The sequence below is a fragment of the Ammodytes marinus genome (assembly GCF_949987685.1).
Source record: "Ammodytes marinus genome assembly, chromosome: 6".
NCBI lineage: Eukaryota > Metazoa > Chordata > Actinopteri > Uranoscopiformes > Ammodytidae > Ammodytes > Ammodytes marinus.
Genome location: NC_137235.1, coordinates 15,082,712 through 15,105,596, shown reverse-complemented (window position 1 = coordinate 15,105,596; position 22,885 = coordinate 15,082,712). Strand labels below are relative to the sequence as shown.

The 22,885-nt window shown below is 41.3% G+C and overlaps 1 protein-coding gene across 1 annotated transcript in view; it reads left to right on the top strand.

Moving 5' to 3' along the window:
- tbc1d1 (TBC1 (tre-2/USP6, BUB2, cdc16) domain family, member 1) overlaps window positions 1–22,885 on the top strand; it is a 44,347-nt gene that overhangs the window by 16,818 nt on the left and 4,644 nt on the right. Inside the window, exons 6-18 of the mRNA XM_080029602.1 lie at window positions 645–736; window positions 1,515–1,631; window positions 1,898–2,020; window positions 2,395–2,525; window positions 2,864–3,124; window positions 5,920–6,053; window positions 12,053–12,247; window positions 15,496–15,657; window positions 16,221–16,379; window positions 18,536–18,636; window positions 18,809–18,952; window positions 19,572–19,731; window positions 22,404–22,573. Of these exons, the coding sequence (XP_079885728.1) occupies window positions 645–736; window positions 1,515–1,631; window positions 1,898–2,020; window positions 2,395–2,525; window positions 2,864–3,124; window positions 5,920–6,053; window positions 12,053–12,247; window positions 15,496–15,657; window positions 16,221–16,379; window positions 18,536–18,636; window positions 18,809–18,952; window positions 19,572–19,731; window positions 22,404–22,573 (1,949 nt within the window). The remainder of the gene's footprint in view (window positions 1–644; window positions 737–1,514; window positions 1,632–1,897; window positions 2,021–2,394; window positions 2,526–2,863; window positions 3,125–5,919; window positions 6,054–12,052; window positions 12,248–15,495; window positions 15,658–16,220; window positions 16,380–18,535; window positions 18,637–18,808; window positions 18,953–19,571; window positions 19,732–22,403; window positions 22,574–22,885) is intronic.

Sequence of the window (22,885 nt, the reverse complement as noted above, 5' to 3'; positions counted from 1 at the left end):
AAAGAAGAGAGAGATTCGGTCAAAGAATGTGAAGAACAGTTTTAACTGCTGATTTGTGATCTGTACGTCCAATAGACTTCACTCATCAAATCTCACATAGCCATCCAACTTGTGTGTTGGAACACATAGTATCACTGGTTATTGTTGTACTAGACATTACTGCTGTGCTCTGTTGTGCTGTGGGGTATGCAGGCAAGTTCAGATTTGCTTTTCATGTTGCAAGATACAAAGGAGCTATCCAGCTTACTCAGAAAAGCAATGTCTTTCAAAAAGTCTGATGCATCAGTCAGCAACACCCTGCTGCTTTGATAACTCTGTACTATGGTGCGAAGTTCTGAAAGACGAGTGATGGCCAGACAAACAGAAGCATAACCGGACATGTTGTAGTAACTAATGCTCATTGAGCTGGTAAATGAAAGGTTAAGTTTGTTTATCATTATTAGTTTGTTTATATAGATCCTGTGAAAATCGCAAAGGTGTAATGGCAAATTATGCTGCCGAATTCTGTATTCAGTAAGAGACCAACACCATTGACCCTCAATACCCTACATACAGTACATACATATACTATAGACATAGAAACATACACATACTAAATGTAATAGCCTTCAGGGGATTTTATTCTGTATCCACATCTCTTTCAGGTCTTCAACCATCTAAAATCAAGTTGGAGCTTCAGAGACACTTGGCCACTCTGGACAACCAGGAGCAGGCTTCAGTCTTTGAAAACACTATGGTAATCTGTCTGTTCTCCCTTTAAGGGGACTGCACCTGGCAACAAACCAGTCAGGCCGCAATTTTGGCTTCATTCATCATAATTGAATCACTGCGAAATCACAGGTTTTGCATGTGGGACTTGCAGAGACACACTGATCCATCTCTCTACACAAGACCTCAATATTTATGCCACCTCATCAATTTGTTTTCATGATGTTTTGGTGTTTCTTTTGTTGCGCTTAACACTTTTTGACTTCTAGCATGCTAAATTACTCATATTTAACTGTCGGCTATGTCCTACATACATCTTTTTTATTGATCGATTTTTACACAAATTGTTGCACTTTTGAAGATGAGTTTTGAGAGGCGAATGCCTTAAAATATTTCCCTATTACTCTGCTGCCATCTGCTGGTGGTGCAACTGAACTGCAACGCTACAACAGCACTCAATGGTTCCCTTAGAAATATATCATCAGCAGTTCCAATTCTCATTTGGAAAGTTTTGTTCCTACGAGGCAAAGATACAAATACAATGTGCAACAAATCATTAAGTTTTACTTGTCACACATAACTTAGTTTTAAGCTGGGAATTGGCACTTCATATATTTGGCCTGAAATTGTCGCATCTTACCACACACAACCACATCAATGTGTCCACGTCAGTCATGTAATGTTATGTAGTTATTTTCCATCCAAAAATCTTCACATATGGACCTTATTTTACATCGACCTTCGCAAAGAGTTCCTCGCGTATTATTTATATCTTATAAATTGTATTTTGTGCCTGTGTCTTTCAGAGGGCTCATCCCAAGAGCGACCGGGAAGAGAATGAGTTGGTGATGGTCTCTTTGAGGAATCTGTATGAAGAGAAACAGCGGCTCCATCAGCACACAGTGTCTGGAGACAGCAAACAGGTCACATCTCTTACACATACACACTGCTGTTATAACTCATAACTAATCATCTCTATCCCAATTATGTCCTACTGTTCCTCCAAAGTGCCAACACAGTTTATACAGGAAATATAACTAGAAAATAGTATTTCCTGTCTCACTTACAGAAATATTCTGTCTCACTCACACTGGCTTGCTTTTCTGTCTGTCTTCTTTTTTCTTTCGGTGTTGGTGTGTGTGTGTGTGTCTGTGTGTGTGTCTGTGTGTGTGTGTCTGTGTGTGTGTAGGTGTGTGAGGAGGCAGCTCCAGCCCCGGTGGAGGCGCAGCAGAGCAGCAGTCGTCAGCGGCTTGAGCAGTTCAAGAGCCGAGCCAAGCGCTCTCTTACTGAGTCCCTGGAGGGCATATGGAAGGTAGTATTGCTCTTTCTTTCATGGTTTGTATTCAGCAATGCTCTTGTATATATGCTATGTTGTCATTATTTTTTGTTTCTGATAAAAAATAAACAGTCATTTAGTGTTGATTAGATTTTGAACTTATAAATGTGGGATGAAATGATAATTGTCCTTTTAAGTTTTGTTGACATTACATGTGGAAGCCACGTACTGTATTTAACCTTGGCGTGTGTGTGTGTGTGTGTGTGTGTGTGTGTGTGTGTGTGTGTGTGTGTGTGTGTGTGTGTGTGTGTGTGTGTGTGTGTGTGTGTGTGTGTGTGTGTGTGTGTGTGTGTGTGTGTGTGTGTGTGTGTGTGTGTGTGTGTGTGTGTGTGTTTGTTTGTGTTTGACAGGGGAGCAGCAAGGCTAAAGCTCAGAGGGACAACAGTTTGGGAAGTGACTGTGGCTCTTCCATTTGCACAGTCAACAGCAGTCTGGACAAGCCTTGTCTAGATGACCCTTTGCGACCCACCAGCCCACTCAAGTAAACACAGCTGAACACTGTTTTACTCTGATTTCATGATCATAGGGTTTTTAATGACCCTAAGTTGGCATCAGCAGATCAATAACTCCACTTGGTATCCACCTAAGATGTGTTTTTTTTTTTACCAAAATAGTCAACGTGACAGGTATTTGTACAGCTAAAAATAAGTTTTGAAATGTGCACACTGCTCACAAAACCCTCTTGAAGTGAATTAGAAAAGCTAGGGAGTGCATATTATACACTGAAGTACTTTTCTGCGTTGGACTACATAATGTGGTCATGATAATGTGTGGACGCTGTGTATATTTCTCCTTACATACCATTCTCATCATATTCAGGTGCCATGGCTCAACAGGAGACCTGAAGCGCCTTGACTCTTCTCTCCGTCTGTCTCCCTCCTCCTCCTCTTTAACGGGTGATGCTCAGCCACAGGGCTTCCGCCGACGGGCCAGTACCTTCAGCCACCCACCCACCCCTTCATCAGCAGAGTACTCACCGCTGCACACACTAACTCACACACCACAGGACTCTACTGCTGCTGCCAAGCCCAAGCTCATACGACACTACTCCGTCAGCACCGACACTCCACACCAGAGCAAGTAAGGAGTGTGTGTGTGTGTGTGTGTGTGTGTGTGTGTGTGTGTGTGTGTGTGTGTGTGTGTGTGTGTGTGTACAGACTAGGGGTGTGAGCCTTTACAAAAATGTCTAAACGGTTACACGGCTGCAATTTCTTCGTGTACACGTTTGACCTTTTTTTTAAATTTATTTTGGAGTGACAGTGTGCAGTGAGAGACATGCAGACAGATACACAGAGAGAGGCAGAGAGGCCTCTATTTCATAATTTAGCTTTTTGACTTCGAAGTGATCATAACTAGCCTAGTGATCATCTTCTGTCTTTAGACTGGCTCCCGATGTCGGGGCCGTTGACCAGCTGATCGGAAACTGAAGGTGGAGCAGTTAAATAGTTAAATTAATAAATATTGTAACCAAACACAATAATGTGTTGTGTTATCTGCTTCAGTAGCCTACAGTAGCTCACGTTGCCCCCCACTCCTTGAAATAACTGAAGTAATTTTCCAAACTTTAAAAAATGTATTGATTTTTCCTAAACGGTTATGATTTACCAACCGGTTTCACATGCACACCCCTAGTACAGACAGACAGAAGTTAAAGGTCACATATTATGCTAAATGCACTTTTTAAATGTGTTCTAACATATCCATGGGTCCACGGTGTGCCTAGAGACTGCCAAAATATTTAAAAAAATAACACTCTCCTTTTCTCACTCTCCCCCTTTCTGAAACTCCCACCCCTCCCCCCCAATATACTCCAGTCAGAATTCTCCTCGTTTCTGACCTCAAAAACTGGAAAGCCAGAAGCTTCCACTGTGCAGCCCACACCCCTATTCCTTATTGGTCCACGGCCCTGACAGACAGAGGGCGAGGCGTATCTGGCTTCGCTTCCGGACAGGGGGCGGGGGGAGCTCAAAGATTGTATATTTACGAGGGGAGCTGCAGCTCTTTTTAAAAAATAGGCCATTGTGAGATTAGCTGAACATCAGCATAGTACAATAAATGATCTGAAAGTTTTTTTCAGCAAACAATTAAAGAAAAACGTATTAGGGACCACTAAGACCATATAATATGGTGTATAATAGAACCGAAAAGTGTATAATATGGGAGCTTTAAGTGTGTGCCTGTACGCATTGAGATTTATTTTTTTAACAAAACAAACTCATGATTTTCAATAGAGTGGTGACAGACATAGGGTGAGAGAATATGGAACTACACTTGCAGTCTCAAGTTTTTGTAAATGTTTTGGCAAACCGGATTAATCCTGTTTTACGGGTGGTTGAACACTTGTTGAGAACCGCCTGTCATACACAGGTTATGATGGCAGGGGGTATCCATGTCAACAGGAAATAAACACTGTACTTCAGATACATAGGAGTATGCAGCCTGCTTAATGCATACAGTAGCTGAGTTTGTGAAAAGTGGATAGCTTAGAAAGCTTATTGTTAGGAAAAAATCTTTGGCTTCACCACAATCACCTGGGCCACAAAAAAGACAAACGTAATAAGTAAAAAACAAATAAAAAAATATTGGGAGAGCCTAGAGCTGAACCATAGAGGAACAAACGCAGTCCAATAGGACCTGTAGGGTTTTGTGAGGGTAGAAAGAATGTGTGGCCCATTTTTACACTTTCCTTTTTATTTATTTTCACTTGCCCTGCTATTTCTCTTCACCCTTTTTCCTGCGTTCACACTGTTTTCAGTGTCTTTTACCTTTCCTTGCTCTCTTCACCTTTGCTTTTTCTGTCTGTATTTTGCGCTGTTTCTCAGAGCTGTCTCAGCTGACTCCAACCTTCCTCCCTGCCTTTCATCTCCCCCTCCTCTCCTCCCTCATCATCCTACCTCACCTTCTCCTGGAGCCCGGCTCAATAAGAGAAGGTGAGAATCATCCTGCACTGATTTTCTGTTCAACTCTCTTACCTTTGCTTTATGTGCACTTACATTGATTGTTCAAAACTCCTTTTGACCTTGTTTTCCATATTAGTATGAAAGGCCCCGCACAGACAGAAAAATGCTAGAGAAAGTTTGGAAAATGATCTATGAATAAACTTTTATCGCTTTCTACACATTATCACTTTGCAACAAACAACTTGAATCTCTTCCTTCTATTAAAGATGGAATCAGTGATTCTCCAGAATCACTGATTAAAAACAGTGACCTCCACACAAACAGTATCTCCACACGATCCGCTACCTGTCCGTACTCTGTGTGCGCTGAAAATAAATCTAGTGTGTTAATACACAGCCAAGGCTCTGTAAACTGGTATGGCAACAAAGGGTGTGTAAACAAAGGGGCCACCGTAGCTAGCAACATGCTTGTTTACAGAGCCTAAGCAGTGTAATAACACCGGATTTCTTTTCAGCGAGCACACAGTATGGACGGGTAGCAGATCGTGAGGAGATATTCATTGATTTTGACAACAAGCGTTCTCCAGAATTGCTGACTCAAGTTCAACAGAGTTCAAGAGCTTGTTTCCTAAGCCATATGTCTCTGTCTCTGTGTGAACGCGTCCTAAGTTTTTCTTTTCATCTGTTTTCTGCCTCCTTTTTCCACATCCATCTTTCCATCGCTCAGCCCTCTGGGTGGTCTGCGTGCCCGTCTCACCTCCTCCTCCTCTGTCCCTAATTTTCTGAAATTTCCATTTCTGGCCCCTGTCCAAGAGTATGATTGTCCTGAGCTGAAGAGCAGGTACACACCAATTAATCACATCCATGTTAGTGGGCCAGCAGAGTTTTAATCTGTGCTCCTTGTTTGATAGATCATTTTATGTTTATCACTGCCTATTATGAAACCATTTCTATGTGTGTGCCTCGTTGTGTTCAGTGATGTAGCAGGTCTGTCCAGCCCAGGTGCAGCATACTGGGTTGAGGAAAGTCCTTTGCGCAGTCACCGTCACTCCTGGAGGCAGCAGATCTTCCTTCGAGTTGCTACCCCTCAGAAGAACACGGACAGTAACGGTGAGAATGGACACACTCAATAACTGATTTAACCCTGTATAAGGTTTGCCATAATGACTTATATGTTGCCCTTAAAGGAATAGTTCAACATAAAATTTTTAGCTCTTTTCCTCACTCTGTCTCAAGTTAAAAGGCAACAGAAAACGTTTCCTGTAACTGTATGTGCATTTTTGATATAGACATGGGAAAAGGTTGCTCATCCAGTTAGCTCAAACGCTTAAATGTATAATGCACAAAGCGTGGAGCACACTGTATTTTCCAATTATACAAATTTTATATCCTATATTCTGTGTAATAGTATTTCCGATTAAGTATTTTCTGCACTTTTCAGCTCAAAAAGTATCAGCTGAAATCAGGGAATGTCCATGCTATTACATTAAAGATCTCCTATTATACTACTTTTCTGGTCTTAATTTCTTGTTAAAAACTGCTATAGAGCAACTTGACACGAATCACATCACAAAAAACCATGTAGATTTTCGGGAAACTCTTCCTCTCATCTGAGCGCGCACAGCAGTCTCTCTCCACACTCGGCTTTGTGCTTCTCCACCCCCTCCCCCCCTCCTGCAAACCCCACTCCGTTGTGATTGGTTACCTTCCTTCCGGAACACATTCAGCAGCGCGCGGGAAGATTTGAGAGCAGGAAGGTGGGGGCATGGCCGGAGCTTGCCTGAGCAGCACGTTGCAGCATTACCATACATGGAAACATCCGCTTTTCGTGACGACAAGAATATCAGGAAATTCTGAACCGATTTGAACACGTGATTTCTCGACCGGCTGCCCTAGTGTTTAGTGCTCTGCACAGCCACCCCAGACGGTCAGCAGAGAATACGTCTAAATGCATGTACGTCATTATTTGATACGCTAGTATGGTACATGACTATAAATCATTATAAGAACGTGTATAGGTCATAAAAGTCAAAAAGTATGATAGGTCCTCTTTAATGAATGAAGAGATTGCAGTGCACAGCCATTTGAACATCATCCCTGCTTCTTAGGAAGATAAATGCTGACTCCTTGCCTGCTGCTGTTTTAATGCTTAAAACCAAAACACAGCGCTGCACAGTGTGCCTCTGTGAGAGCTTGATACAGTGACTCATTCTGCTTTAGGGTATCATCTCATTGATTACGCACATATGTTGCTCACTGTAAATAAAGCTCTGGCAGATGTCTCTTTACTGTCCAAACCAAAGTGACAAAAATACCTGCTTTGTGATTTTTAGCCTGTCTGTGCGTCAAAAGAGCTTTGACAGGAGAGACACATACACAAGGCTTACTGTTCATGCTCCAGTGCAGGGGTGCCCACTGTTTTTCAGCGTGTGAGCTACTTTGAAAATGACCAAGTCAAAGTGAGCTACCACCTGCTATTAGTGGTCAAAAGTCACGGTTCTGTTCTGTACAGTACGGTTCTCAGTTAAGAGGAAAAATGTGTGCAGAATTGCAGCCTAAAGGTATTTACCAGTATAGAAAAGAAAAAACTGCTGCATACAACCAAAGTCTCCAATAAATATAATACTTCTTAAATAAAAGTTCTGCACCGCAAACCAAACAAGCCTGTACATATTTATTTAAACATATTGAAAATGAATGTACAATATAAGTTGGTGTACCTTGCATAACTGCATGAACCTAGGGATGCACCGATCCACTATTTTTAGTTCCGATCCGATTCCGATATCTGGGTTTTGGATATACTGTCCGATACAATATCATAATTGTTATACATTTTTTTGTTGGTGGTGATGTTATGTATTAGGCTAGGAAGGCTTAAGCTATTCTAATTTAAAAGAGCAAGAAATATACACAAATGCATATAGGTTTATCTTAAAGGCAGAATTATAGTCATACAAAAAAAATCCTTCTCAATGATCACTTCTGTCCCACTAGAATATGTGGTGGTCTGTTTGTCTGAACAGTCTTCCTCTCTCTGGCTGTATTTTACATAGTAGAATTTGTCACAGTGCAGAAGCCTCTCCACTTCCTTGACTTGGATTAGCTTTGGTTAGCTCACTGGCTAACAAACTGATATGTACTGTATGTCAAAATAGAAAGTGGTGTCCTCTCTCCCTCCACCCAACGTCGGCGCATGCTCGCACGGCTCGTTCGCTCTTTCATAGTTAAAAAAATAAATAAAAAATGAAATGAAATCTTTTTTTATTTTTATTTTTATTTTTATTTTTTTAAGAATGCCACGCGATCGACCCACACTACCCTCGCGATTGACCGGTCGATCGTGGGCACCCCTGCTCCAGTGGTAAAGTTCAACATGTTGTCTTTTTAGTTCAAGGTCAGGAGACTTGTTTAAATACCAATGTTCTTTTGCATACTTGCATGCTCAATATACTACCAAAATAGGAACATGAGTAATTCACCTCATGTGCACATGTGCTATAATTAAACAGCCATACTAGGTCCCAACTTGTCGACTTGACAGCGATGCAGTGGCAAAGCCTTTCCACTCAGTGTCACTCTTCCTTTTAACAAGATGGTTGTGGATGTTTTGTGTTTACAAGAAAGGAAGGGAATGAGAACAGATCACTATACATAGCTCTGTTCTCCTGTGTGAATTTGAATTGGCTATTATCACCTCCTCCTTGGCCGTATCTTCTCTACCTGTCATCTACTTCTTCATAAGAGCATCCTTAATACACACATATTCATGTTCATTCTAGCATTTTTGGTTTGGATTTTGGACTGCTTTGGGATTTTATGCACTGATGTGCCATTACAAATACACTTTTGTGGCCAGTTTGACAGCCACACACACACACACATATCAAATGGAGAATATGTATTTGTCTGTGTGTGTCTGGTGTCGTGGGAATCATGCATGTGCTTGCATGTCTTCAGATCCTGCATTTTTATAATTGTATACCACGTGAGACAGTTGTGATAGTTGGGTTGTTTCACACTGTTACTCTAACAAGAGAAAATACAGTAAATACATTTTTTTTTAAAATTGTTATACCAGTTTATTTTTGGAAAGATAATTTAATTATTGTTAGAACTCAACTTACAGTTTGGAGTTTGTTTCACAGACATGCATTAACAGCAACTTGAAATGAATCTGACGAACAGTCCAAACCTAGAGATATTAATTTTCCAATTAAATAAGATGGAGAAAAGCAGCAAAACCTTACATAACTTATTGTTAATTGATTTTCTATTTATCGATTAATTCACTAATTCACACGTAAAGTGTCTGAAGCTCCTTAGATTTTTCAGTGAGACTGACAAGTGTCATTTTTCTGAACACTTAAAATGGAGGCACCTATTTGTTAGCCACACCTTTTCCTTTGATTCTTACAGTAAACACAATCATTCACCAGTTGGGACAAGGAAACAACACCCATTCTCACAGTTCGGATGAAATAACAGACGCATTTTTACAGTAAATGCTGTGAATACAATAGATATCTATGATAATACCAGAGTTTTCTCGTGTCAATGCAGAAGTGTCTTTGAATAAGTGTTGGTGAGTGTGTAAAGGTGACCATGGCATCAGTCTTACCACCTGTTCTAATGAACCTTTCCCATCCGGTCAAATTACATCATTTAGCAGTTTTTGTCAGTTTAGCCCAGACAATTCAGGCAGAAACTATCATGGCTCTTTATTCAACCTGAAACCCTCTTAAATCCAAAATACATTGCATTGTTTAACAACCTTTGTACACGTAAAAAATGCCACTGCCAGTGCTCAGCAGGTCCAACAGAATTGTGTGTTATTTCAAGTTCTTTTTACCAGAGAAGAGACGTCAAGGTAAAGGCAAATGCCAAGTGAGGTGAAGTGTCGGAAAAAATATTTCTACTTATCTGAAGCGTGACGCTTCGTCAACTGGTAATGATCCTGGAAAGTAAACAATGTCACATTCCTTGACTGGGTGGTGGATCCACCTGCTGTGACGCCAGGCAAAGAAATAATAGAGGTGCTTGTTTTGAGTGCTGTTGTTTGGAGTTCTACGCTGCCTCATACTGTTAATTTTTACCTATCCTAATAGGATTTACTTGGTAAGCTTTCATTTCACTTGTGATTTTGTAAGAAAATGTAATATAGAATAACTAAGGCAAAGCATATATATATATATATAAGAAATATTACAAAGGCAGCTGGACAAATGATCTCCAAAATCCTAACAAACAAGGCTTACCGCAAAAAACTGCATCTGCGAAGCAGAAGAGTCATTATTAGAGCCCCTTACACTTAACTTACAGGCGCTTAACTGGATCGTTTCCATATATTAGAGACTAGCCTATATGTAAAATAAAATAAAATAATTTATAAAAAAAAAAAAAATATTCGTAATCTTAAACATTTCCATACAGTTCAATGAACAAATCTCTGATGCATTCTCAACAATAACTGAGCATTATAAACTTCACAAAGATGGTTTTTGCTTGAGTATCATATTATATTACATGGATTCACTTTCAATAGAAAAGGGCTAATAGGACTTCAGATAATTGACCTCCATAATTAAGTAAATCTTTACGGTCAACTGCCTCAAAGTAAAGGGAAAACTGTGCTTATAACAGCTGGTGTGATGGGCTTTGTGCTGTCTGAATGCGGTGCTAAGTTTGGGTTGAGTTGGGTGTGTATTTATGTGTGTGCTTACATATATGAGGTCATGGGTGTGTTAAAGTAAGTGTGTGTGTGTCCTTATTTGTGTGTGTTTGTTGGAGGGGGCGGTTTTGTCTCAAGGTCATGTTGACTGTCCACACAGACAGCGCCAGAGGAAAGCGCCAGCCTTGTTGACCCACTTTGCATGGTGTGCGCGTGCGTGCGCTGCGACTTGGTTCTGGCGAAGTTGGCATGTTTGCTCAGGGAGTCATTTGTGCCACTTTGTGAAAGAGGGTGTGTGCGTGTGTGTGGTTATTTTGGTTAAGACATTAAGATTAAAATGTTGAGATTAGATATATGTTTTACGTTAGCTCTTTTAGTTAAGGTTAGTGCAAGGGGTTAGGGGATTATTGTTGTCAGTGGAGAATCCGCACAAGGATTGCAGCATAAATCTATGCAGCATAAGTCTATGCAGCATACACAGTGTGTGTGCGCACATGCATGCATTTTTCACACCTTAATGCTAACTTGCCAGCAGTTTTCTGTTGAAGCAGCGTAGACGTCTGTGTTTGTCATACTAATACATAACTGTGTAAAGAGTTCATTGTCTCTCTGTTCCCCTCATTTGTCTTCTCTTCTCTTCTAACTCAAGAGCCATATGTTTGTAAAGTGACTCTGCTGCTTTCAGTCCGTCTTGGAACACATACACAAATGCATCTTATCTAGTACTGACATTACTGTCATCATGTGTAATGGCTTGATTTATAGTATGAAAGTTTGTTTTTCTATGTTGTTGTACTGCATCTGTTGCAGGATTGGAAGGGTGACCTATCTTACAGGTTTCTTATTGTTCTCAGAAGACTCTTTTGAAAATAAATCAAACTTACATTCTTCTTTACAATCCAAGCCTAGGTGTAAGATCTAACTGATATTCCAACAAACCGAAAGAGAATCAAGTGCTATCTGGATGGTTGTTATGTCTTTCGTCTAAACAACACAGGGTATTTTGAGGTTTGGGATCCACCCTGTACTTTGGGGTGGTGTCACACACTGTTTTTATTTTACTGTGTGTGCGTTGAACTCGACTGTGTCAAATTATTCTATGTTTAGCATTTGCATCAAGTGTTTCGTAGTCAAATTATTGGAACATATAGGAATATATAGGAACTTTTTTTGATCATGCATTTTTACAGTTCCTTTCAGATATTTTGTGTATTTAATTTTCCCTTTACTTCACAAGCTCTGCTCGGCCAACCATCTTATAAATAATTCAAACGTATATTATTTCATAATAATGTTAGTATGTTTTCATCACATGCTCATATTACCTCCATTGTTATTTCTTTGCTGCGTTCTCCTGTTTGCTGCTGCAGTGGAAACCAAATGCAGAGTCATCTGATACACTAATGTACTGTAATATATAATGTGATGTGTCTTTCAGAGCTTCCCTGTCTTGAGGGGGGGCGAGTGTGCCCGGGCCAGGTGGGAGTTGGAGGAAGTGGGGACTTGTCCGTAAGCTTGGTGCCTGAGGAAAGGAAGAAACGGAGCAAAGAGGAGCTCAGGGAGCTGTGGAGGAAGGCCATCCTGCAGCAGATCCTGCTGCAGAGGATGGAGATGGAGAACCAGAAACTACAGGGTGAGTTGGACACACAAACACACTAGGAGCCTGCATACCATTCCTTTTATACCTATACATGTTCAAAAACAAAAGCTCTTTTAAATTTTTTGCACACTTCTTCAGACATACATTCAACAGAGAAGTCCAAATATGATTCACTACAACAACACTATAAACTCTCTCAATCTTATCATTTGCATTATCACTAACATTACAGTGAGTGCACAGTGTTGCACTGAAGAAGACATCCCATAATACATGCATCAGCCAAATGTCTTCAAAGTGGAATGTTAATGCCATTTATACAGAGCCCTTTCAGTTATTCTTTATTATAAAATTCAGTTTATAAAACACTTTTGAAGTTTGATTGAAGTTACAGAATTACATTTTATTGCCACAAAGTTGGGTTGGATTTTCTCATCTGTCGGCATGATAACAAGAACAACATGCAGGTTTGTTTTACTAAGCAGCGTTGGCATCACTCACTTGGTAATGATGAAGATTTGGTTGGTTTCTGTGGAAGACAAACAAGTCTTCCTTTAATCCATTTGTGGCAACATGCCTTTCCAGATGTGCAAACACACACCCAGCACAGGTAATCCAGCGCACACCTGTGTTTATTTATTTCATTATTTAACTTTCCACAAATGAACGGGTTTTATAATATTTAGTTTTGTGTTGGCGTTCTAGTATCCATCTGATGTTATGCCAAATGCACCACCTCTCTCCTGACCCAGTTGGCACATTGACAACAACACACACCTAGCTATGTGCCACACCTAACTACCTACACTGTATACAAACCATTAACTCACACACACGCAACACTTCATCCATCACTTAAAATGACATAAGGACCCTTTGCAGCAGAGTGTGAATGGAGAGAATGTGGGTCAGTATTTTAAAACATGTCCGGACAGTTGACCTCACTTAAGCTGTACTCAGTTAATTCTTCTCCTGCATGATGCCAGTCATGATGTCAGGGGTTGAGCTCAGATCTGTGCCATCCATTATTTCTGTTTATCACTCTCATTGCCTGGTTTATGGGTCAACTGTGAATGTGTGTGTGTGTGTACGCACTCACCTACCTCAGTGTGTGTATATGTGTCAGCTATTGGGTGGGGTATCCTATCTTGTTCTGTGTTATCATGGGTGGTGTGTTCCGGCGACAGAAAGGGGAGAGGATGGACCATACTCTGCCCGTTCCAGACAGCTGATAAGACAGACAGCAGAGCCACACGGCCTCTCCAACAGCATCTATTCTTACCCTTGGGTGTGTCAGCTAACTACTCCGTCCAACTTCTCTCCCTCTATTTTTCGCAGTACGCATTCCAGGTCACTCCTGCTACTTTTCCGTCTTTGATAGCTGAGGCCATGATCTACAGCCCTTCATAAATAGTACTCAGACCTATTTGAGATGTTATTTATTCATCTTGTGTGCCAAGTTATTTAAAAAATGTGTGTATTCTGGATATTAGTGTGAGATCTGTGCAAACCACTCTACCAGTTTGCAAGTCACTGAAATTACATACGTATTCTCACTTTGTTCATAAAAGCTGTGGTGTTATATATCATCCCCCCCCCCCCCCCCCCATTGGGTACACACAATACACACCTAGTTTCCCTGTCCATTGGCCGGAAGTCATGACTGCAAGTTTGAAGAATGGGAAGAGGCCTGCAGTCTCTTTTCCTGTCCCGTAGAGATGATGTCACCCAGCTCTCCCAAGTTGCAGCTGGTCACTGGGTGGACACCACACACGGGCGGAAAGGGTGGGGACATCCACAAGGGGGAAGGAGGGAGGAAAGGGAGAGTGCAGCTTCTCCAACCAGACAAATGTGGGATTGAGTGAGAAGAAAGAGTTTGAGTGTCGGCAGGAAAGAGAAGAAGAGAAGGGCTGTGGGTTTAGAGATAAGGGGAGGGAAAGAGGAAGGGTGTTGTCAGAATGAGAGGAACACATGAGGGGCGCTGGGTGTGCCTTCACCTTCTTTGATCACTGGTGTCAACATGTTGCAACGGATTCACAGTTTTTTCTTTTTTTCTGTTAAGCTCATAGACTGCAATTTTGTTGAAGTCCAGTGTCAGGGTTCCTCTCCTCAAATGTTATTATGCTCAACTAAAACATTCTTATATTAGCACAGCAGGGAGATGGGTTCTAATAATAATAGTAAGTCCCTCTTGTCCCAAAAGGTCTCTCCGATATTGTTTTACTCTCTTCATGAGGGTCAGACAGATGAGGACTCCTGTGGTCAGTTTTGAAATAACCTTTCGATGCTATGAACACACTGAAACGTTACTGTTTTGGTTTCCTCTCTGTAATTTTTATTTGTTTTACTCCAGCAAGCCATTGTCTTAAGTGACATAGCACTAAACCACTTTGTACAATGCCTGGTCAGCACCAACCAACAGACAGACAGACACAGGTAGAAATGATCTGATGAACACATTTGACATTTCATAGCTAAATAAACAGATATTTTCCTCGAGAGAAAGAAAAAAAATAAACTAAAAGAGAGTTCATATTGGACTTCACCAGGTGACCAGAAGAGCAGCTTTAGCTTAAATAGCTTTCGGGGAACACTGACCAGGGGCCTCATTTATAAAGCTTGTGGCGCACAAAAACCTTGCGTAGACGGGCGGAAATGTGCAGCAAAATGTGCGGTGGCAAACGTTGGTATTTATAAAAACATTCTTTGCGGAGAAACAATGCTCTCGAATAGACTATAGGCATTATTTCACTTGTCACACCTTATTTTATATAGGCCTACATATAGTACTACAGGTACACTAATACGTGATATTGCATACAGTACAAAGTTTGGTGAAACTGCTTTACAAAGACTATAGGCCTAACGACTGTGCCAATCATGATATGTGATAAGCGCGCGCACGTGTGTGTGTGTGCGTCACCATATTCAGGAGCTATTTAGCATTCGCCATTTATGGTAGATTGTGGGATGAAACTGGGAGGTGAAGTGGGAGGACACGGGGTGGAGATTGTCTGTGCACAATTCACTGCAGGAGGGTAATTATAAAGGGAAGATTGCGTGCAGGTGTGCGCAGCCCATTTTTGGCGTTGTGCGGACGCAATGTTTTACGCACACCGTTCTAAATGAGGCTCCTGGTGTTCACAGCTACACCGACGGCAATTCAGCTCCACCCAGCCAAGGACCTGTGACCGCGCGCGCGCGCACACACACACACACAACAAAGACAAAGAATGCAGGGGTTGTCATGGTATTGACTTGTATTATCCAATGTTTCGTAGCCTCAGAGAGCGACCTGCAGAACAAGCGTCTAAAGCTGGACTATGAAGAAATCACTCCCTGTCTGAAGGACGTCACTCTGGTCTGGGAGAAGATGCTGGGAACGCCTGGAAGGGCAAAGGTCAAATTTGACACAGAGACTATACATGCTGCTGTTGCACAAGGTACATATCAAGCTCCACAAATGCATGTCAGTGTTTCTTGAAAATGTTTGTTCTTTTTTTTCAAAATCACCAGGTATTGGCAAATATTGACTAAAACTTTTTGTATAAAGCTCCAAAAAGGAAAATATGTATCTCAACTTTTCAACTTATCATCAGCTTGGGCCCTTTCCCCACACACAGCAGCTTGGAGCTCCACACTGTTTAGGGTCTAGCAGATGAGGCTGTCAATTTGCATTCATGAAAGTGAGCTGAAACAGAGAGCATTGCAAGTTCAAGAATGTATCTCAATGTTTAAGGAAAAAAAACTGTAGAATACTTAAAGACTTTTCTCATGGGCTAACAATTGTGACACTTTCTGTCAATCAGCCACGCCCATTAAATTACTGGGCTGACGTGTGGTATTTTTAAAACCATGGTTAAGGCCCCTCTAAGTATGACCTTTTAAGATTTGCATATAACTGAGGAGATTCCTGTGCAAGATCTGTCAATATGTCATTCCATCTTTGCCCAACCCCAAACTTACATAACTCCCACACCCTCTTCTCCCCCGTCCCCGCCATCAGGTGTTCCCAGGCAGCATCGAGGTGAGATCTGGAAGTTTCTCTCTGAACAGTACCTGCTAAGGCAGACCATGCCGTGCCGCCCGCCCGCCAATCACACTCCATACAAAGAGCTGCTGAAACAGCTGACCTCGCAGCAACACGCCATCCTCATCGATCTGGGTAGTTACAAGCACCTAAACAAACAGACAAAAACACATGGGAACATTTATTTATTTATGTCACTGATAGTGTTTCTGCAAGTCTTGAAAAGTTTTTCTTTCAGTTATCTCAACAACCAACCTTAGAAAATATTTTTTTTAAGTTTTACAATTCATTTACAAAGGTCTTTATTTTTATTTTTATTTATTTTTTAACAGCTGAAAGAAACTGACCAAATGAAATATAGATGTCAACAAATGTGCGTACTTAAAAAGTTACATCCCTACTGGTTTTCCATCCTTTTTTTTTAGTGTGATCGTGGGAAGGTGTGGTCCTTTTTTAAAAGTCTTCAATTTAATTTGTTGAACACTGCAGAAGCCCTGCCACAGAGTACATTGAAATGTTTCAAACCTCATTTTCAACGCTTTCACCCTTAAATGTCACAACACCTCCTACCGAAAAACCCACACACACATTCACATACAGTACCTACACCCCACCCATATAACACCCACATACATGCATATACACACCCACCCGCACATCTATCCCTGTAGCACTTAACCTCCGTCTATGCCGTTGATCCTGTGTCTTTCATCTGACTATCATGTTATTCGCTCTACATCGGATAGGGTGGGGACGGAGTGAACAGCATGCACATTGACGGTTGGTAACATGGCCCAATATGAAGGTGTTATGTGCTGTTAGGATAAAAACACAGTGTTTATGAGACTGAAGCAAAAAAGGAGTCTGCAGGTTAAAACCAAAATAAACAATTCACACTTTTCTACTTAACGTAAACATTCAAGAGCGCATTGTTTGAGCACGGGAAAGGACAAATGTTTCGAAATGTATTGTTGCAAAGTTTAGCACTGCCACAACTTTATTTCAGCATATAGAAAAAGATATATACACTAGGGCTGTCAAATTAACGCGTTCATTTTGATTAATTAATCACAGAAAAATTAACGCGATTAAAAAAATTAACGCAGATTAATCGCACTTCTATAATGCCCTTTGACCCGGTGCAAAAGTGGTGCGCAGCTGCACCTGTAGCTTGCTTACACAGCCCGCACGGGTAAAAGGGAGAAAAGTAAAGAGAGAAGCAGGGGAAAGGGCGGGGCCGAGGGCTCTATGGACGGTTTATGGGATGCTTCGGGCAAATAAGCATGAAGGTAGGAAGACATCTTACTTTATTCTCCGCAGTGTCTGTGCATTATTGATTTAGTGGGTGCAACAATGTATAGGTTCAAAACAGTATCTCTCAATCTTCCTCCGTGTGTCTCAATTTTGTTTGCTAGCTGTCTCGTCTCCCGCGTAAACGGACACCCGCCGTGTGTGTGTGTGTGTGTGTGTGTGTGTGTGTGTGTGTGTGTGTGTGTGTGTGTGTGTGTGTGTGTGTGTGTGTGTGTGTGTGTGTGTGTGTGTGTGTGTGTGTGTGTGTGTGTGTGTGTGTGTGTGTGTGTGTGTGTGTGTGTGTGTGTGTGTGTGTGTGTGTGTGTGTGTGTGTGTGTGTGTGTGTGTCAATATTTTAGAGGAGGGAGTGAGTCGTGGCATAATGTTCACACACATAAAGTCCCCACAGAACATTCCACACATACCCACTCACGCAGTTGGCATTGTCTTCTCCAAAGTGTCACTTTAACATACTCTAAGTCAAGAAGGCTTAGTCTCAAAACACACACACACACACACACACACACACACCTGTCAGTTACCAGCCCATCCACAATAGGAGTGTTCTCTTACAGATCCCAGGTCATTATGTTGTCATGTTTGAAAGGCAAACGTCCCAGGCGCCGTTACATGTTAAGTTCCTGATGGAGGGTTTGCGGCCTTTGCATAGAGCTGCTTTCACATGTTTGTTTTCATGAACAGTGTTTGAGAGCATGACCACTTGGAATGGGTTGGCACATGCCCATGCACAGCGCTCTCTTCTTCTTTTTTTAACACCAACAACTAAGCGTGAAGTCTAGCGTCCTAAGGCAAGGCTTAATGCTTAGCGTTTCTTTCCAGTAGTATGTCAGACAGAATGAAGTAAATCAAATATATTAAAACTGTGTGGGGCATATCAGATCGATCAAATAACTTTGTCTGGCAGAGTATTTAATGCTTAATATAAACAGTGCAGATGTTTTTCACTATAGCCAATGGATTGCTCTTTTCTTCTGTCCCAGGTCGCACTTTTCCCACTCACCCGTATTTCCAGGCTCAGTTGGGGCCCGGACAGCTGTCTCTGTATAATTTACTGAAGGCCTACTCCCTGCTGGACCCTGAGGTATAATTGAATTCTTCTTCTTTTATTATTTCTTCTGGCTTTCCTCCTCTTTCACTTTTTTTGGTATCTCTCTCCCCCTCACCTAACGCTAAGTTAAACTGTCAATTACCTTTGAGGCTTCAGGTTTTTTTCCCCCCTGTGTAGATGTAAACCTTTGTTGTTGTTACTATAGGTGGGCTACTGCCAGGGCTTGTCCTTCATTGCGGGAGTGCTGCTGTTACACATGGGGGAGGAGGATGCCTTCCACATGCTCAAATTTCTGATGTATGACGTGGGGCTCCGCAAGCAGTACAGGCCTGACATGATCATCTTGCAGGTAAAATGCACACACACACTCGCACTCACAAAATGCCTTTGTCCCACATACTGTATGAAGCAGAAAGGGCTGCACCCTGAAAGTCGTTCATTCGGATTATCAGTCATAATTATGTTAGTGTCCTCTACACCCCTTTATCAAGATAATTCAAGATTCATTTATATTTGCACACATAAAAAAACTAAATAACGTTCCCCGATGCCCGTAACAGAACCACAGAAAAAAGGCAACAATAAAGAATTCCTTTGTCGCTCATAGCTAGATGAGCAGAGGCTTTGTGGTGGAAATGACTTGCTTGATGTGTGTTGCTGAAAAGGAACTTTCTTGACGTTTGTTGTCTTCAATATTTACTAGCATCAGTCACTTGTAAAATAAAAGAAAAGCTGACCAATTAGTTCTTGCAGGTTCCATGTGGTATCTCGGTAACAGCCATAAACTGAAAAGGACAAACTTTTACTTTTAAGTTGCTACATTGGTCTGGTGTACTGTTGGGAGGAGAAGGTGGTTTCCTTTGAAAGAAAATGTCACTTTAAAACCATGTTTAAAATAATAAAAAAGCTCCCCATTCTGCCCAGTCTGACCTGCATTAACACTCTCTGGTTATGTTTTTATATGTCAGATTCAGATGTACCAGTTGTCGCGGCTGCTCCACGACTACCACAGGGATCTTTACGTCCACCTGGAGCAGCAGGAGATCGGGCCCAGCTTATACGCCACTCCCTGGTTCCTCACCGCCTTCGCATCACACTTCCCCCTCGGCTTCGTGGCCAGAGTCTTCGGTAAGTACTGAGAGCTGCACTCACAAACCACACGCCTGTTTTACTTGTTCACCAAAACGCTTTGGTGAAGACGTTGCCACACACTGCAGCTTAGATGTTGGAACGAATACGAATGTTGAATTTTCCATGGATCATGTTTCAGTTGTCTCCACTCCCCCTGTAAACTTCTCTAATTAGATTTTGAACCAGAACGGGGGGGGGGGGGAGAGTGGTAGAGCAGGATGTAAATGAGGAAACTATGATTGAAAAGATTTGGCAAAACAAAGAGGAAATACAAGGTTGTAAGGCAAAGTATATACAAGAAATCTAATATGTTTGGCAGTGGGACAGAGAACATGGGAGTGGTGTTGTATGTTGTAAGAAACTGTTTAAGTTTCAAGATAATGATCAAAAATGTTCCTCAAACTGAGACAACAGTTTCTTTTATAATATAGTCTCCAATGTTGAGTCACGTATACACAGTCATTGGAGATCAAATCTTTGTTTGTCATTTTCCTCTGAAGTGACCTTTTGTGTTAATATGATCACACCCACAGCTCCTAAGTATATGTCTTTATTGTTAATGCCCTTGCTCTTCTCCCTCATTCCTGCCTTGCCACTGTGTTCATGCTTAATTTCTTACACAGTTCTCCTGAACCAGACTCACTGGCTCCTCATGCTCATCTGAGCATAACGCTGTGTGTGTGCGTGTGTGTGTGTTTGTGTGCGCATGTGTGACAGACAGTAAGGGGGCATCATCATAGCACTGTGCAATCTTTGATACCACACCTCTGCTCCCATTCCTTAATCTGTCGTACGATCTCATTCTGCCCAGCCAAACCCTGACTCCACCCTGATGCATTCAAAGCACGCACACACACAAATAAACACACCTTGTCCGCCTCTCCATATTCACCATGGCCTATATTAATGTTTGCTTAAACCTTTTTATTGACGTCAACGCATCTTTCATTTGAAAAAGTCTTTAAGTCAACAATCAACACAGTAAGCCCGGCTGTTAGCGCCTGTCATTCATTTTATGTTGTTTACCAAAAACGGTCACGTCAGGGCATATTCCAACCACCTACAGGTGAAACTCGAAAAATTAGAATATCGTGCAAAAGTTCATTTATTTCAGTAATTCAACTTTATAGCTGAAAATAATATCTTATACAGACTCATTACATGCAAAGTGAGATATGTGAAGCCTTTATTTTTTATAATTGTGATTATTATGGCTTACAGTTTATAAAAACCCCAAATTCAAAATCTCAGAAAATTAGAATATTACATAAAATCAATAAAAAAAGGATTTTAAATACAGAAATGTCGGCCCTCTAGAAAGTATAATCATGCATATGTGCTAAGTACTTGGTTTGGGCCCTTTTTGCATGAATTATTGCCTAAATGCGGCCTGGCATGGATGCTATCAGCCTGTGGCACTGCTGAGGTGTTATGGAAGCCCAGGTTGCTTTGATGTGGCCTTCAGCTCGTCTGTATTGTTGGGTCTGGTGTGTATCATCTTCCTCTTGACAGTAGTCCATAGTTTCTCTATGGAGTTCAGGTCAGGAGAGTTGTCTGGCCATTCATGCACAGTAATACCATGGTCAGTCAACCAGTTACCAGTGGTTTATGGTACCGTGGGCAGGTGCCAAGTCTAGCTGGAAATGGAAATTGTCATCTCCATAAAGCTTGTCAACAGACAGAAGCATGAAGTGCTCTAAAATCTTCTGGTAGATGGCTGTGGTGACTTTGGACTTGATAACACAGTGGACCAACAGCAGCAGATGACATGATACCTCAAATCATCACTGATCCAAATTAAATGTTGCGTTTCATTTGGAAATCAAGGTTCCACAGTCTAGAGGAAGAGTGGAGGGGCACAAAATCCAAGGGGCTTGAAGACCACTGTCAAGTTTCAAAAGTCAGTGATGATTTGAGGCACCATGTCATCTGATGGTGTTGGTCCACTGTGTTATCAAGTCCAAAGTCACCACAGCTGTCTACCAGGATATTTTAGAGCACTTCATATTTCCTGTCTGTTGACAAGCTTTATGGAGATGCTGAATTACTTTTTCCAGCAAGACTTGTCCACAGTGCCAAGTGCCACAGTGCCAAAACCACAAGTAACTGGTTGACTGACCATGGTATTACTGTGTTGATTGGCCAGACAACTCTCCTGAACTGAACCCAATAGAGAAACTATGGACTATTGTCAAGAGGAAGATGATACACACCAGACCCAACAATACAGACGAGCTGAAGGCCACTATCAAAGCAACCTGGGCTTCCATAACACCTCAGCAGTGCCACAGACTGATAGCATCCATGCCACACCGCATTTAGGCAATAATGTGTGCAAAAGGGGCCCAAACCAAGTACTTAGTACATATGCATGATTATACTTTCTAGAGGGCCGACATTTCTGTATTTAAAAACCTTTTTTTATTGATTTTATGTAATATTCTAATTTTCTGAGATTTTGAATTTGGGGTTTTCATAAACTGTAAGCCATAATAATCACAATTATAACAAATAAAGGCTTGAAATATCTCACTTTGAATGTAATGAGTCTATATAATATATTAGTTTCACCATTTAGGTTGAATTACTGAAATAAATTAACTTTTGCACGATATTCTAATTTTTCTAGTTTCACCTGTATGTCATTGTGTCTCTGTGTCCTCTTTCAGATATGTTGTTCCTGCAGGGGTCCGAGGTCATCTTTAAGGTGGCCTTGAGTCTGCTGGGGAGCCACAAGCCTCTCATCCTGCAGCACGACAGCCTGGAGTCCATAGTGGACTTCATCAAGACCACACTGCCCAACCTGGGCCTGGTGCAGATGGAGAAAACCATCAACCAGGTTAGAAAAAAGAACAGTCCGTAATTTGTAATTACCCCTTTAATAACTAAACTGCCTAAGTCTGTCTGATCAATTGTATGGACCTGATGATATTCATTGTAGTTGTAGAGATTATAGTTGTAAGTGTCATACTGTTGTTGATATTCTAGGAAAGGAAAATCATTTTGTGATTAATGGATTGTTGGGACTAGATAAAGCCAAAGACCAAAGGTAGTAATCCAGTGATTTAGTAATAAGGCACTTCCATAAAGTTATAGGTCACACGACCATAAATGAATAGACTAAATTAATCTAACTTTTTATCTCTATCAT